At 52.4% G+C, this 16863-nt stretch overlaps 6 protein-coding genes across 6 annotated transcripts; 4 read left to right on the top strand and 2 right to left on the bottom strand.

The window, feature by feature from the left end:
- Positions 1-51: 51 nt before the first annotated feature.
- On the bottom strand, positions 52-2112 carry J4E93_003023 (uncharacterized protein; the record flags this gene model as incomplete). Its single annotated transcript, XM_049340963.1, has 4 exons — positions 52-588; positions 641-1052; positions 1110-1236; positions 1290-2112. The coding sequence occupies 4 exons, from the start codon at positions 2110-2112 to the stop codon at positions 52-54; spliced, it is 1899 nt and encodes a 632-aa protein (XP_049201845.1).
- A 2670-nt stretch (positions 2113-4782) lies between these two features.
- J4E93_003022 (uncharacterized protein) lies at positions 4783-6218 on the top strand (the record flags this gene model as incomplete). The annotated part of the gene is made up of 2 exons (XM_049340962.1): positions 4783-5734; positions 5794-6218. 2 exons carry the CDS (start codon positions 4783-4785, stop codon positions 6216-6218), a joined length of 1377 nt encoding a protein of 458 aa, XP_049201844.1.
- A 164-nt stretch (positions 6219-6382) lies between these two features.
- On the bottom strand, positions 6383-6771 carry J4E93_003021 (uncharacterized protein; the record flags this gene model as incomplete). Its single annotated transcript, XM_049340961.1, has 2 exons — positions 6383-6603; positions 6660-6771. The coding sequence occupies 2 exons, from the start codon at positions 6769-6771 to the stop codon at positions 6383-6385; spliced, it is 333 nt and encodes a 110-aa protein (XP_049201843.1).
- Positions 6772-8442: 1671 nt separating this feature from the next.
- On the top strand, positions 8443-10228 carry J4E93_003020 (uncharacterized protein; the record flags this gene model as incomplete). Its single annotated transcript, XM_049340960.1, has 3 exons — positions 8443-9060; positions 9158-9163; positions 9272-10228. 3 exons carry the CDS (start codon positions 8443-8445, stop codon positions 10226-10228), a joined length of 1581 nt encoding a protein of 526 aa, XP_049201842.1.
- Positions 10229-11459: 1231 nt separating this feature from the next.
- J4E93_003019 (uncharacterized protein) lies at positions 11460-12533 on the top strand (the record flags this gene model as incomplete). Its single annotated transcript, XM_049340959.1, has 1 exon — positions 11460-12533. One exon carries the CDS (start codon positions 11460-11462, stop codon positions 12531-12533), a length of 1074 nt encoding a protein of 357 aa, XP_049201841.1.
- Positions 12534-14454: 1921 nt separating this feature from the next.
- J4E93_003018 (uncharacterized protein) lies at positions 14455-16272 on the top strand (the record flags this gene model as incomplete). The annotated part of the gene is made up of 1 exon (XM_049340958.1): positions 14455-16272. The coding sequence occupies one exon, from the start codon at positions 14455-14457 to the stop codon at positions 16270-16272; it is 1818 nt and encodes a 605-aa protein (XP_049201840.1).
- Between the last annotated feature and the right edge of the window lie 591 nt (positions 16273-16863).

Here is a 16863-nt window from a genome sequence, read left to right as displayed (position 1 = left end):
GCGTCCTGTAGAAGCGGAACTTCAAATCATCTGGCTGGTTTGGATATGAATCTACGCAGTCGGGACAGCGCCAGTAGCGTAGCCTTTCTCGATAATCGGAGGGGGCTTGGGCACATTTCGGCGGAGGACCGTCTTGTTGATGAAGTAAGGCACCGACTGGGTGATCTCGTAGTGGAGGTATTGCTTGGTGGGCACACTGAAGACCTGGTCCAATTCTTCAAGCGTAAGCTGCTTGGTCTCGCGGACGAAACAGAAGATCATGAACCAGGCGATTAGGTTGAGACCAGCGTAGAATCCAAAGGCGCCTGTCTGCGTCATGACCGAAACCATGCGAGGGAAGGTGAGCGACAAGATTCCGGCGAAGGTGTTGTTGATGCAGACAGCCCAAGCCATGCCCTGCTCACGCTGGATGGTAGGGAAAACCTCGGCAGAGTACTGGAACGCAACTGGTCCTTCTCCGAGCGAGTACATGATCGTGAAGAGGTAGATGAACAAGACGATCGGTCCGAGTTGAGAGGCTTGACTACCACTGTCGTTAAGGAGGGATAAACCGCCAGCCAGTAGGAAGATGCACATGAAGGGGAAGGTCTAGCACACAGTCAGTACAAGATCAGTCTCGCAAAGGTCAGGAAGTACTTGCCCACATGCAGAGGGTCCTTCGTCCCTTGGTGTCGATGAGGAACAGAGTAGGAATCGTGGAGACGACCTGAAGAGCTCCGTAACCCAGAGAGGCGTATAAAGCCTGGTCATCGGTAAAGCCAACCTGGGTGAAAATGGTCGAGCTGTAGAATGAGATAATGTTGATACCACACATCTGCTGGGCAATCATGACAGTCGAAGCACCGTAATTGGCACGCCTAATTCGAGGCACGCGGAAGCAGTCCCACATGCGGTCGAAGTAGCCAGCTCCACGTGCAACGGCTAGCTCAGTCTCATAGATGACGTATGAGTAGTAGTAGTCGCGAGCAGCAATGATGGGGTGTGCGCGCAGTCTGGCCATTGATCGGTAACCTTTGGCAATGTGGCCATGCTTCATCAACCAACGAGGAGACCTAAAAGCGTTTGTTAGTATATGCTTGATATGGTAGACCGTGATGAATTTCACTTACTCCGGGCAAAAGAAGATGCCAACCATGAGGATAAAGGATGGGATGAAAGCAGAACCGAGTTGTAGACGCCATGAGATAGCTCCAGTATCCTTGACGATGACATTGGCGCAGAAACCGAGGAAGATACCTGTGAATAGGAGTTAATAACATATCGTCGACAACGCGGATGGTACAACCTACCAATGACAACCCACAACTGCCAGAACATGACTAGGGCACCGCGAATTCGGTGAGGCGCAATCTCAGCAGAGTAGATCGGGACAGTGGCGTTCTTTGCGCCGATTCCAATTCCCATGATGAAGCGCGCCGCAAAGAGCCCTTGCCATGATTGCGCACATGCGGAACCGATGGGGGTGGCAGTCAGGCAGATGGCGGTTACGAAGATTTCTCCACGACGACCGAGATACTTGTTGAGGGGGTCGACGATGAAAGCGCCGATAAGACCAGCAGTCAAGAAGATGATGGAGTTGATAAGTCCGATGATCCATTCGCCCCTGTCCGATCCGAGAAGACCGAATTCCTCAGGGAAGGACAAGTTGGCTCCGTTGGATCCAGTCTGGTCCCAGCCCTGAGTGGCGGCGCCGATGGCACACAGACCAATCGAGTACCACATCATGGTGGAACCGAACCACTTGTGGTCGCGCTCGTAGATAAGAGCATCGCGCTCTTCCTGGGTAAGGTCGGTGAGCATTTCGAAGCGCTCAGGATCACGCGCGATAAGGGCGGCCTTCCCGAAGAGGGCGGCGTGCTCGTCCAAACCATGGGTGGCAGCCCATCGCTCAGCAGCGCTGACGCACTCGGCCTTTGACTGGCGGGTTAGAGGGTTCTCGATGATGTTGTGGGCGACAGATTCGCGGCGCGCGCTTGTATCAGCGATGTGCTCCGCGGCGGGCGTGTAGTGCGCCTCCTTCTCGTTGGCCGGGTCATAGGCAGCTTCCTTCTCAGCAGAGTAGGCTACTTCCTTGTCAGGGATGTGGCTGACGCCGGTGTCCTTTGCGTCCATGGTGGAGTGGATGTCTCGCAGGCTCCGAAGTTAGTAAAGACAAGTTGCAAGGAGTTGCGGAGAGCAGTGGAGGTAGAGAGAAATGGCGGGGGAGATGAGCAGCCGATCTTATACCTGGGGGAGTTCGGAGAGTGAGGGAGGCCTAAAAGTGGAGCCTCAACGGCGCACGCCAGCTGTAAGAGGCTCCGACAGGCACCTAGGTTTTTCCAGATTCTCTTTCACTGGCACCACCGTCGCGACGGTCGAGCACCCCGGGATCCTGGCTCGCGTCAGCCATTGAGAAACAGCCTTGGAGGAGGGGGTTTCACGCGCTAGTGCTATCGTTCATGAGGATCCCCACTCCAGCTCTCCCCATGGAGTAAGCCTGCCCAAGCGTGCTGCGGCTATCTTAGCCACGCTTAAGTCCTGGGGCTTGGCCCTCACCCCAAAGCTTCGCGTAGGCCGACGTCTATGACCTCACCCTCCGCATTCTCGACCCCATGTGATTCCCCTAGCTCAAGCCACCGCGTTACATTGCTCGGCTGTCTTCCGAGCAACCGTCACGCCAGCCCGCTCTATACTCGAGGTTGGTGAAGGGCGCCGCCAGCTCACCCTTACATGTTTTCCGGTGTATCTTGCGTCGCACGGCGCACGAGGCGCAATTGCCGTCACAGTAGTGCGGCAGGTATCCCGTACTCGGTGCCCCGTGATCAGTGCAAGGCTTCAAGCTGCATGTGCTTGGTGCGATCGAGGTTTGCGGCTTGTTAAGCTGACGCTGCCCAGCTCCGATCGGCGCACAAGTTACCCTTCCCGCCAGCCGCCTGCATCCCGGCACATGTTGGCGCGACCACCGAGGCAGGGAGCAAGGCGCCATTGTAATGCCGCCAAAGGTCCTTCCCGTTGTTTCCTTCCTATAAATGTCAGCTCATTCGAATCTCCGCCAGAATCACGATCGCAATCTATCTGGAGAGAGGTACCCGGCACGTCCAGAGGATGTAGGAAGCTCATCGCAGTGCCGCCTTAGCCAGTGAACGACGTCGGCGGCAAGCCTCGACGAGACCAGCGAAGTCGATAGCGTACGCGCGGCGATGTCTTGGGCACCTTGAGTCTGCTTGTCCCAACAATCCAAGCCCTCGCCAAAGCTTGGGACGACATCGAGCCCGGCCCAACTGTCAGAATTGTGGGCTCACGTCTCATTCGTAGCGACGCGTTCTTGTGGAGACTACTCCAAAATTTTCTCCAGACCTCTCCAGGATTCAGCGGGTCAGCACACAGACCACAAGAACATTGCTCACGTGCCTGTGTCGCAACCTTGACATTTGCACGCGCAAGACAAAGCAGATGGAATGCGCGGCCGACGAGCATGCCGGTGCATTTACCGCAAACAGAGGAGCCAGGTACCGTCCTGCGAGCAGAAGCAAGCCGCGGCTACCGGCTGTGTCACAGGGTTGCAAATGGTAAATTCATTCTCCCGGTTTTTTCTTAGCGCATAGTATCACACATATTCACGGATCGCTAGTCTTCCCAGCGTCTGTTAACATCTTCGCACTACATAGGCGCGATATGCACTTCGTGTCTCGAACCCATGAGGCTCTCGTTGAAGTGGGCCTCGGTCGATTGCAACGCTAGACATCGTCCGATACCCCACACCATGGAGCCGTCATTCTCCACAACCTCCGGATTGCCCACTTTGGACGACTAACCAGCGATTTTTCACTAATCACACTCGAGCCTCATCGAAAGTTACTCCGACGCCCTACTAGTTCCCGCTAGCCGCAACGCTGCGTTATCGATTTCGGACATGACCGACAATGCTCTAAATGCAGTCTTTGAAACTATCGCCTTCTGACAGCTCTATCTGCATGCTCCAGACCTCGGCCAGGCGGTGTAAAATCGAGAAAGAACCTTCCAAAAAGTAATGCAGAAACTGTTACTACACCCAAGCCCGTCCAGTGCTTCCGGGGTTCGCGCTCGAGGTTCAAGTCTTCTGCGTAGGACTATGGATGTGTACATTGGTGGGCTGGTAAGTCGATAACGGTGGTTGCCGTCCGGTGCTCCTCACTCGTTGTGGAGAACAACTGATATGGGTACGCACGCAAGCGGAAGGCGTACCGAATGCGTATGGTTGATTTAAGGGCTACTATCTGAGCAGGCAGCAATTCTCAGCTGTAGTCTACGCCTAAATGTATCGCAGGGACGACCAAGCGATGAGCTTTTTTGAAACGAAGGCACTGGAACTAGCTGTGAACAGCAGTACTTCTATTAGTTATAACCCAAGGATCGAGCTCGTTAAACAATATCCATGGTTTGCACCATGTCTCCTTGCACTCGTCTGACGTTGCCAACGAAGCTTTCATGTCCATTGGACTGCGCTACCCTCGAACACTCACACAGAGTATCATTTCAAGCTTGAAGATTTCCGTCAACGCCATACTCGGGACCTTGCAAATCGTTCTCATGATACAACATCGCGCCATGCTGTCCCTTACGGGGTATACAAGATATTGTCTATCGCGACTTGGGATAGTATGAGAGCCTGCTTCACCTCTGCTGTTAATATGACATCGCCAGTGAATACTTGTAGCACTACGAGCGACGATGCACGGACCTTGAAGAACTCCCACTGTGCGCACTCTGCATTTGGGTTTTCTACTCCAAAGGTAGTCGCGCATTCTGTATTATAAGCCGAGCATGGAGAAAGCTCAATTCGACAAGACTAATCTCATAGATTCTGGAGATGATACAAAACTTCAAGTAGTGCAGCAAATTAGCGATCGAGACGACGATAATGCTGTCGAGCTAAACCAGATCGACTCGGCTGTGGGCGCAGACATTTCCAGACCCGCAAACATCCAGCATAGCTCATCTGTAGGTACCGCAAGATCGACTAAGTCACAGGCGATTCATCTAGAAGACTACATCCACCGCGCATACGAAGACATGCAAGGATTCCCCGACCCCTCGCCGGGCATCTTCACCAGATCTCCAGGACCTGAGCTCCAACGCGGCCGGGAGAACCGTATTATAATCTACCCCGGATGTTTCAATCCACCACATGCAGGTCACGCCGCGCTTCTCTGGCACACCTATCTAAACACGGATGCGAATACCATCGCAGTCATGATCTTTGCTCTCAGTGACGACTGTCTAGATTCCAAAGATCATGTTACTGACAACAAGGGTAAAGCATTCATACTCTCGCACTACCAGCGCCGTCAACTCTGGAAAGACGAGGTGCTAGGGAGATTCGCGTGGGTATTTCCAGAGGACGATGACGACAGGTTGGACATGTTTATGACAACAGTCAAGCGGTTAGCGAAGTTGGATGGCTTCAAAGTCTCCTTTCCAACGCTGTACGGAGGCGACCACATCACCCAGAAGAGTATGGCCAACGGACTGTGGGGTTGGGATGGCAGGACGTGCATTGGTAGTGATGTCACACGACCCATGGACTTTGTGCCTGAGGACGGCAGTGGCCTGCTACAGATGGAAGGATGTGAGAAGTGGAAAGAGATGAGGAACGAAGGTCAAGAATGGATAGGCAAGGAGAATGCGACTCCGGATTGCTGGCCATGCTGGCCTTGCACCAAGATGCGCAAGGTCTTCCCCGAGGGTGTCCAGAAAAACGGGTCGTTCTCGTTCGGTGAGTCTCTTTTCCGGTGTCGCTGGGTCGTACCTTGTTGCTAACATATGTATCTCCAGACATGAGAGTTTCAAAGCACCCGCTCGCGACTATCTTAGCTCGCTGTCACTTCACCAAGAATATGCTCCAGTGGACACGCTTAACCCGCAAACGCGGCTACATCATCTTCATCCCTAGCAATCGGAACGCCAATCCTCCTTCTCCTACGGCTTGTCCCACAATCAGTGCCACGGCCATCCGAGAGTCACTTCTGAAACTTGAAGTAGCGACGCAGCAGTTTCGCGACGAGATAAACTACACGGTACCAAACGGTGACTTGCTCTGCATATACATGGGCTTGGACCGTCTTTGGAAGGACAACGGAACATATGAGGCCTTGATAAGCGGCAAGCGTTGTGAGGACGATTTGTGGTTGGAAAGACTGAGGAAGAAGCAAGCGTACGAGGATGGATACAAGCGAAGGCGGCGGTCATCAGCTCTTTGAATGCCATGCCGCGAATTCTTGGGATTGATCGTCTACGCGCGCACCACCGAGTACTTCTGGAATAGACTTGAATTTGTCTAGCATCTTGCATGCATGACTCCTACTGTCCCGCGTCCACAACCTTACCATGATGTGCGAGGCCGATGGCCCTTCTAGAGCCTAAGTTAGACGTCTTCCGTACCCTTAGTCGATTGACCTCTCTCCCGTAATTCCTCTAGCCGCGGCACTATCATCTTCATCGCCACTGTATTGTTCAACCTCTTCCGAATACTCTCATCGAACATTTGGAATATCCGTTTCGTGCGCACGCCAAACTCGTCAAAGGTGATTTCTTCGGTCCAGAGCTGCTCCATGAGGTATACGTATTCGTTCCAGTTGTCTGGGCCTAGAAGAAATGTTATCAGCGAATGTTCCCGATAGTTTTGAGCAATGACCAATTACCAAGGGCTTTTTGTGTGCCTATCAACTCCATAGGAACGACGTAGCTATGCCTCGGTTTTGGTCTGAGGGGTTTCGGTGGTGTTGCGGACGATACCTGCGGAGGCGCAAACATGCCGATGGGAGGCTGCGCGCTGATATTTTGACCGATTTGATCATTTCCCTGGCTGCTCAGCCCACCAGCTGCGTTATTATCTTGAACTCCATCGTCTAGTCGCGGTCGTCCTCTCTTAGGGGTACCCAACGGCGGCGTATTGAACGACTTCTGCTGGCGTACTCGGCTGCCTTGTGAGGGGCCGGGAGTTGCCTTTGGTTGACTCGTAGATCTCTGTTGCTTCGTTGGCGGTATCTTTCTCGCTATGAATGGTGAGATGTCATCTGGAGAGCGAGCTGCCAGCGGCGCCTTCCTCGGGACGTTGTTTGATGGAATACGACTACCGTTCCAGCCCGTCGGAAGCGGTGCGGGCGAGACGTGGATAGTGTCTCCCTTAATCAGAGAGTCATGGCGCTGATCAGCGGGACTTGCACAACCACTGCCTTGCATTGGTGTTGCTGGTGGTTTTAGATCGGTTCTTTTTGCGCCAGTGTTGAGGTCGACGTTATGCTCGTTGCGCGACATGCTGAACGGAAGTGGGTGTTGTCGGCGTCGGGCTGTGAGATCAGGATATGAATTTTCGAATGGATGATTGAGGTGCGGAAAAGAAGGCCAGTGATGTGGTGCCATGGGAGGCAGGAAAGCCTGGCCGCCCGTTGCATTTCGTTCGGACCTGGCTGGAAATTTGGACGGCAACATGTTTGGGGTAGGTCCGACGAATAGTCGTTGTTGCGAAGGCATTAATGGACCTGATAGAGGTCGCTGTCGCGTGTTCTTCATCTGCTCTTGCGCCATGACTGGATGTGGAGGGTAGGAGTGATGGGGCTGGACCGAGATCTTTGTCGAATGGAAAGCGCGACGTTGACAATACCGCGCGGCAACGTTGCGCTCGCACTGATCGATAGACGAACTTTCGTGTCTTACTTCATAATATCCAGAAGTGTAGCCAGAAGACAGAGAGCGATTAGCGTAGGAAAATTGGAGGTGAGGGGCGCTTGCCGTGTTGGGGAGCAGAGCTCAACCTTGAGGAAGGTGCCTTCCATGTTAATATGAGTGTTACGTCACCAAAGGTAATCTGAAAATCGTTTCCAGCTAGCTTCTGATCTGCTGTTCCAGATGATTTTAAGTGCAACGCCCTCTTACCTAGGTAGTCAAGTGAAGGTCCAGGGTCAATCGGTATGCGAGGAGATCGATGCAGCACCCAGGCAGTCATCACTCCCGCACGAGCCAAACCAAGACGAATTTGGATGCAGATATTAATTTGATGCTCACTCAAAATACAGACCTTCACTATGGTGTATTCGTGTGTCCCTCATACGACAGGAACTAGGTGTACAAGGTATTTACCTGCTGGACATTCTTACCTGATTATGAACGACCGATACCGAACATCTTTGGCCGTGATTTTATGAAAGTCATCATCTGATACACAGAATCTCATCGTTGCGTTCTATACACATGGTCTAGAATGATTCAGGTCTGTAGGATGTGTCTTCAGGGCTAGCTACTCGAAGATCAGGATGTGGGTGTGGCCGCAAACACACCACGAACAATGAAGTATAGAGCCTTTGTTCGATACATTATCGACCTAAGACAAGGAGCATATAATCAAAGAATGCCTCTTTTTTGCGTTCTTGTGATCAAAACAAGAGCTACCTTCGGTACTGCGCAAAATAACTTTGGACCACATACATGGCAGATCCGCTGGCTTTACCTGACGGCTCGACGCAGAGATACAATGAGCTTTTCAGTGCACTACCCAACGACGATGCGCGGCGTGGATATCTGCTATTCTTAACGGAGTACAAGGGCGGGATTGATGGGGCTGGTGTGCTTTCACGGGTATGGAATAAGACGGCATCCACGGCGCAACAGGAATACATCAACCGTGCCGCATCTGGGGCGGTCAGCCATGCGTCAGATCGTGAGATTGAGAGCGAAGAAGAGTCTTCTAGGGACAGTCCCCAAGAAGTGATCAATGGAGGCCGTAAGCAGGCAGAATCGGCAGCCCCAGAAGATAATGTTCGCGACATAGAAGACCCGTTGCATGGCGTAGCGCCACCCGCTGAGGCCGATAACCCGGAAGCATCGAACGAGACAGAGAAATCTGATTACGAGCCTAGTGATGGCGAGATCGCAATAGCAAGGGTTGGTCTTACGGAAGCAGATACTGGTAGAGCAGCACCTCACCAGACGAGGAAGAGGGGCCACGACGAACCACATAACAACGCAACGCAAGCATGGCAATGGTGCAAGACGCTGATGGACTCTCGTACTAGATTTAGCGGGTCCAGAGAGATGCGCACAGTGGTATGCTTGTACGTGCTATGCGATGAAACCGGTAGGATATTGAAAGTTAGTATCTTCATCAACCCTTACATCGCCAAACGTTACTGACATTAGCTAGAGGAAGGTATGTAAGAAGATACGTTGCGGCTCGCAGAGAATGTTAAATTTTGTCGAAGATGAGTACAACATCAGTCGACAACTGGAGCTTTGTGATCATTGCCATCACATTCAGGCAGCCTCTCAACAAGAGGGTACGCTGACGTATCGCTTGTATTCTGATTACGCCGAGCACGGAGATCTGAGCGAACTTCTCAAAGTTTATTACCAGGAAGAGAATCTGGACAAGCAAATTCCCGAGCAGTTTATCTGGATGGTCTTTCATGCGCTGGCCGATGCCATATGTACCCTAAACACGGGGGTGTGTGGAGAGACGCTCGACGAGGACAAAACGGCGGAAGGAGCAGAGCATGGCCCAGAAGTCGGAAAAGAGGGACAAAAGACAAAGAAAAGAAAGCGAGGTGGGAACCAGCCCAGGGAGAAGTTCAAAGGTAGCATGGTACACTTAGATGTCAAGCCAGCGAACATCTTTCTCAGTACCTCCAAGGAACCCTACCTAGCTTACCCAAAGACTCTCCTTGCTGACTACGATGTCGTCAAAACGATCTCACCATATACAGATGTTTTAGAGGGTAGAAACGATTGGGGCACCAAAGGATTCCAAGCCCCGGAGATCATCGTAGAGGCAGCACATCATCATCCTGTCAACGCCAAAGCAGATATTTGGTCGCTTGGGATGGTTATCTGGAAACTGATGCATACTACGCTTGGCAAAGAAAGGTCGGATCAGATATGCGAGGACAGCATCAAAGCTTCGTTCCAGTTTGCAGAAGGTACTACCTTCACATCGACAGACGTTCCAGGCTACGATGCGATGTATTCCAATGTCTTGCACCAGCTAGTGATCGACTGTCTCCAGATCAGCCCGGGAAAGCGACCAGGTTACGAGATTTTGGGAAAGAAAGCGAGAGCGGAATTTGAGAGATCGCAGAGGCGGTTAGGTCCGGTCTTGTCGGGTGATAAGATGGGTAGTGATATTGCCGGTCACCTCCGAGTTCTTAGGAAAGAAGAATTGGAGTATAAACTAGGGGATATGTTTGTGGAGCCTTTGAGTAAGAGGAGAAAAGCTTGATCGCATGTCGAACAAGATGCTCGACCGGCATTGCGAGATCGTTTCCTCAAGGAACGCATTGGCGCTTGCCGAACTCCAGTAGGCAATATGACGCGTGTAGTTGTTGTTTGTCATATCAGCCAGGTAGTCAATTTTCGATGGAAGTTCCAGTGGTTCGATATAGCCCGGCGATGGGTGCATCCTGCATGATATCTTCTTCTGCATCTCTATCTCCTCCTCATTATATTCTGCGTTATCTTATCAGCAGCATAGCCATTCGATCGCCGGTGCCTACTTCAACAAAGTCATTGCGGCAAGGAGCACGTCACACGCCAAGCTTTAACCAACACACTAGTGTTGGCTTCATCATGATCTTCCCATTGGACAAAACACCGGACAAAGCGCCTCGCAGCCAACGGCCAACAACATGCCACTGTTGCAGGTACCGTGCGCTGACCGATATATGTAGTCAGCCGATAACAACAAACCTGAGGCGTTTGCCCAGATACTCGGTGTTTGAGATTTCAATCTGCGGGCAAGGTTATTACGGTGAAAGCGTCGTATTCGCTCCGTAGTTGCACCACATATCGTCAATCGATCTTTTGACTTTACTATCATCGAGCTGAGTGGCATGGCGACTACAAGTACGGCGTTGTGTCTAGTCGTCCTCGTCCTGCTGATTGTAAAATTCCGGAAGAGCCGAAGGCAGCGCAATGTAGGCGTGATTGATAATATGGAGATAGCGCTGCTGATATTCAACAGGAGGAAGACCAATATGCGGCGCGAATGGGGTGCAAAGCACCGCGCAAATGGGCAGCAAAGTGGCCACAAGGCTTGGATCTGCTCTTCAAGGCGGGGCAGCATGCAAGAGCGCAGACTATTCTACAGTTTTTCTTAGACGTGGTGGACTCAAGCGGTCCGACGCATGAACAGCAGTTGCGTGAGTCATCAAAGACACGACGAAGTCTGCGGCATTGACACTGCATAGTCGGGGCTCGCAGTATCAATACCATTGAACCACGGAACGTCGAAGAAATCCTCTCTACCCAGTTTGAAGGTTAGTCAAAACCGCGTAGTTAGGACACGCGCAGGCATTGACGTTTTGGTAGACTTCAGTCTTGGTCTCCGACCCAAGCATTTTGCTCCATTGATGGGAAGCGGAATTTTTACCCAAGACGGTGCAGCATGGAGACACTCGCGGGAGCTACTCCGTTCCCAATTCACCTCCAATCGCTACCAGAACTTCGTGGAGATGAAAACGTCAGTCGAAGACCTCATCAATCAAATTCATGCCGACAGCAATGTTGATCTCCAACCGTTGTTCTTTCGCTTGACCTTCGACACGACAACGTTCCTGCTCTTTGGGAAAACATTGAGCTCTTTGCAAAGCAGCGACATTGCTGGACAAGAGTCTAAGTTTGCAGCAGCCTTTAATCTGGGCCAGGATTACTTGTCTCATCGTGGCAGGCTGGGAGAGTTGTACTGGCTTGCGAGTACTCCCGAATTCTGGCAAGCTTGCAAGACCTCTCATCGCTTCGTTGACGACGCGATTCAGAGAGCACTGGACAATGCGGAGAGCACGAAACCCGAGAAAGCAGAAGCCGAGGACAAGAAGCATTATGTGTTTATCGACGCGCTCATCCAAGAAACTCGGAACAAGAAGGAACTTCGCGATCAGTGTCTCAACGTTTTACTGGCGGGCAGAGACACAACTGCATGCTGCCTCACCTGGACCTTGCGCTTGCTAGTCCGTCACCCTAGAGTTTTGGAAAGGCTACGTTCGGAAATAGAGACAGTCGTAGGCCTCGGACAGCATGCGCCTCAACCAAGTCGGGTGGATTTGAAGAAGATGAGATATCTTGATCTCATTTTGAAGGAGGTACTTCGCCTCTACCCATCCGTGCCAATCAACTCTCGTGCAGCACTCAAAACAACGACGCTTCCTGTCGGAGGAGGTCCGGATGGTACATCGCCGATATTGGTTCGAAAAGGCGAGGCTGTCGGTTATTGTGTATACGCTATGCATCGACGAACAGACATTTACGGAGAAGATGCGCTCGAGTTCCGCCCCGAGAGATGGGAAGATGGGGCCCTGCTGCAAGACGTAGGCTACGGGTATCTTCCCTTCAATGGTGGACCACGAGTTTGCCTGGGTCAAGGATTTGCCCTACTGGAGGCGGGATATACCGTAGCGAGGTTGGTGCAAATGTTCCCTTCCATGACTGTCCCGAAGGATGACCCTGTTGTCCCTACCGGTCGGGAAAAGCAGACCTTGACGTTGGTAGTTGCTTCGGGAGATGGATGCCGTGTACACATGCGCTCGTAGATCGAGACAAGTTCTCTCTTCACGACACGTTTGTACACTCTGAGCCGTGTCAGTACGAGAGAGGAAGACCCTGTCGAGTGTAGGAGCGTTCGCAAGTTCGAACCCATGATGATCATCCGCCGGGTTTTCTTGCGTAGGCATTCCCTATGCAATCCAATGGCATCCAGTCCGACAGAGGACTTCCTGATTATTTTATGTCCCCATAATTCCCTAGCTTTCCAGCTGCTAAGTCCACATGAATCCGTGTCGCCCAAGATAGAGGGCGCGGCATTACCCCTGCTGAGCGTGTATTCGGCGAAATAGCAGCGTGCTGCAAGACTGTATTCGTAGTGTGGAAGGCACAACAGCGAAGTTGTGGAGGGTCGGGCGCGTGGTAATCTTGGTGTGTTGCGGACGACGGTCTAGACTATAAGCGTCGGTCGAGGAGCGCGATGCTGATCTGTTGCAACAGTCTCATAGTGGAAGACTCTCGAAAGTCGACAACTGTAAAGCTTGAGGAGGGACGGAGCTTGCGATGGTTATGAGTCGAGTGGGTAGTCATCTATGCATCATAGTGAACCGCGGAACAAGACCGGAGTAAGGCCTCGCTCGGAATGGCGATGGCCTCTGATTTTCGTGCTTAGCCAGGCGTTTACAGATCGCATGTTGAAGTATATGAGATACTAGGCGGTTGCTGAGAGACTGAATACATCCGACGGTAGAAGGGATGCGTAGTAGTGGCGACTTCGTGTGGCGTGTCCCACGTGGGAGATGAGGGATGCATATGTCGAATCCGCTATTAAGCATCGCAACGTACAGTTGCGACTGATTGTGAACGAGGGCGCGGGATTGTAAGAGCTAAGCCTCGGTTGTGAAGTTGCAGTCGATGCCGGGTCCATCGAGCTAAGAGCGCGTTCCGTGCTTCGGACGCGTGTTTTAGCGCCAAGCGTGGCACATCTCCGTTCTGTCGCTCCCGGTCACCCTCAACCCTTCGTCCCCTGGCGACCAGCTGCCCGAACAAGTTGCGACCGTATACTGTGTACAGCTCGCTGTCACATCCGTTTCTGAATCAACAACATCCCTTCCCCGCGATGGCGCCCTCGATCGTTCCTGGTCTCGGCAGACTCCCCGCCTTCACGGTGCATTGATTGCTGCATGCGTCGCTTACTGCACCCATGGATGTAAGGCTCCACTCTAGATGGCGTGGCAGGCCTTGAGCAACATACCCACCTGATTGCGGCGCTTGTCACAAATACATCGCCTTGCTTAGCCCGCCTTGTGAGGGGGAAAGAAGGTTTTACTCCGGATGTGCTTCATGCATCGTTAGCACAAAGCTCATAATATCCCGCTTCTAGATCACGCTACCCTATCGTCGTGCGCTCGTGGAGGCGTTCAAAAACCACCGTCACAGTCGTACACCTGGTTGTCACTTGTAGGATCCGCACAGGTTTTCAGCCAGAGTCGATTGGATTTTCACTATCGATACTACACGGCCAGATGTAGTTGCTTCCATGACAGCTCCGACGGGAATGCCACAACGGTCTTCACGGGTGACTTTATGAAAGGCCCGTCGCACCGAAACTACCACACAACGTGCAGGACATGCATGGCAGGATTTACGCTTGTAGGGGCACATATATCGTCGCGCCAATAAACGATATGTGGCAGCGTCTCGCCCCACGCCGCCAATATCATGGGCAAGATGCGAACTGTATTAGTTCCTCTTGAGTTAGCAACTGTGGGGAACCTAGACTCAGCATGGTAGGCATCCAGGGTCTTGACGGGGCAGATGTACCAGAACGGTAAGTCACCTCTGCAACGTAAACGCCCCGTCCCGCATGGAATGGTTCAGCGGGGATGCTGGTTTTCAAGTCCATTGAAGAAGTGCTGTGCCCGTCTTGTTCGCACTTGTCAATTCGACTTGAACCTCATTTTAGCCCCAATGGCTTCCAGTAATAGCAATCTTTATTCTACGACTAAATACCTAGCTCAAGAACGGACCCAGAACACCAAAGTTCCAGGCGGTAGTCGCTCAACCACGCTATCCGGAGTCAAAGATGCCGATTTCGTTGCCATCGGCCTTGGAGGCGCAAACATGCTGGCGATGCTGTGGGCTATAGCCATGGGCCGCCGTGCCGTTGGTGTTGAGCTTCGCGGCGACCCGTTTCTAGGAGTGCACTGGAACATTCGTGAAGACATGTACCATCAGCTAGGCCTTATCGACAAGATGATGTTGGATCGATACGGACTGGACAACCTTCCGAAGAGATTGGATGGAACACTGCTTAGTCTGGCAGACTTGTTCTACCATCCCATGACCAAATCTAGGGACATCATACCCGGAGCTATCATCGAGGGATACGAGAAGGAACTCCATATGGTCGGCAACATCCATAATATTGAGTACATCGACGACCGCTGGAAGAACGGCAAGCCGCATCGCACTGTCACCACTGTGCCTCCGCCCTCTATCCCGGAGCACCCCTGCCCGACCAAAATACGTACCGATATGCGAGAAGTCCTCGACGGACCTTCGACGTGGCAAGCTGCGGCATTCTCCATCCAGCTTCTTCTCCGCCGCTATCTCGAGGCGCTCGAGAAGATCGATCTCAACGCTAGCAAGACGCCCAGATGTCGCCTCTTCACAAAACACCGCGTAGTACAGGACGGAAGTGGTCTAGTCCATCTGACGTGTGGTCGCGTCCAAATTCGGATCGAAGAGGTTACCGAAGTTCAATATCACAACGATCTCCAAAGAATCCGCACACCAGGAAGCGACTTCATCGATCTTGGGGTCCCGGAGCTGTTCAGCGTCGCCACAGGCATCAACTGCCGTGAAGCAGAGCAACTAGGCTTCCAGCAGCACGACGTACAAGTAGACCATGGCGATGGTCAAGGTGCCAAAGTAGCGCAAGCAGATTTCGTCGCTGGCCAATTCAATATTCTCGTTGACGGACGGTTGCGTCGTCGTATCGCTTCCGAATTTGATAAGCATGGCAACGAATCATGGGTACGGCAGATTGCTGTAGGCCACGAAGGCGACCCAAGGGTCTCCTGGCTCATCGTCGAGGTACCTGAGTTTGTCTCACTATGCCCAGTCGAACGCGGTCTTGTCGGTGCCGGGACCAGCAAAGACTCCACCGAATACTTCGCAGCCTATCAACTCCTCCTTTACGACTACTACATCTCGCAAGCCTCCCTCATCCTGGAAATATCTCCAGACGAGCTCCGCCGAGTCGCCATGGTCTACGGCCCCAAACCTTTCAGCCTCGTTGAGCGCATTGGTGCTGACGCCCGCGTGGCCATTAATGGCATTGTAGCAGGCGATTCCTTCGGCAACGGCCACTTCCTCCATTCAGCAGGCGCGATGTGCGGCATGATCGGCCATGGATATCGTTTTCTAGAATATTGGCAACGCCGCGCCGCCGCTCACTGCGCTGAGTCTTCTATCCGTCTCCTTGCAGACCGGATCAAAGCCGATACCGAGGCGCTACTGGAAGTCAGTGCGAAAGAATTTAGTCAAGCGATCCCCAGCAACTTTGGTGCGGAGAGAGGAAAGAAGGTCGCGGCTGCTAGTGGTATTGCGGAAGAGAAGCGAGCGAAGGTCAGTGCGAAGAGAGGCAGGAGGTGGGATCAGGCGCCGTTGAATCCGACCGATTGGAGGAGGGTGTTTATGAGGAATGGGAGGACGTGGAGTGATAAGCTGCCGAAGATTGACGAGAGGCATCCGGCTTCGCGCATGGAGAAGGCGAGACTTTGAGATGAAACTTTGTGTCACAGGCCGTGTAGGAGTCAACATACTGGCTGCCCCAGAGAATTAATGGAATGTACAAGACATACTTCCTACTCTGGCAAGACGGTGCGGACAGGAGAAGTTACATTAGAGAACTCGCAAGTGACAGCTTTCGTTGCGATATCTGTCCTCATCGATTGTTTGGTGGATGGTATACGCTAAATTGCCTAAAAAACTGATCCTCTCTACTCAAAGAGCTCTCGTCGCCCTGCCAGCCACACAGCGACGTGCCAAATACACTGTCTGATGGCTTGGCCAGAGCGCTGAGGGACACACGCAGAGTGACAGTGTCGTCTTGATGTTCCCTTGCTCTCATATACCATCCGGGTGCGAAGTTGAACCAGTACAAAGTCGTCTCCATGCGCTTGAACAGATGTCTGTAAGCTATATTTGAATCTGATTCCAAGAAGACGCGCAATAATTTGACCAAGCTCCGCCTTGTTTTTCTGCCCCTTTCATCACGCTTCCAAGCATCCCAAGTTGTGTCTGGCCAAGCAGTCTTCACATAGAACGCGTGCGGAACGTATGTGCCCGCCCAACCTTCAGGATTCCTCATCA

The sequence above is a fragment of the Alternaria ventricosa genome (genome assembly GCF_023758065.1).
Source record: "Alternaria ventricosa strain BMP 2768 chromosome Unknown scaffold_4, whole genome shotgun sequence".
Taxonomy (NCBI): Eukaryota; Fungi; Ascomycota; class Dothideomycetes; order Pleosporales; family Pleosporaceae; genus Alternaria; species Alternaria ventricosa.
This window is presented reverse-complemented; position numbering and strand designations above follow the sequence as displayed.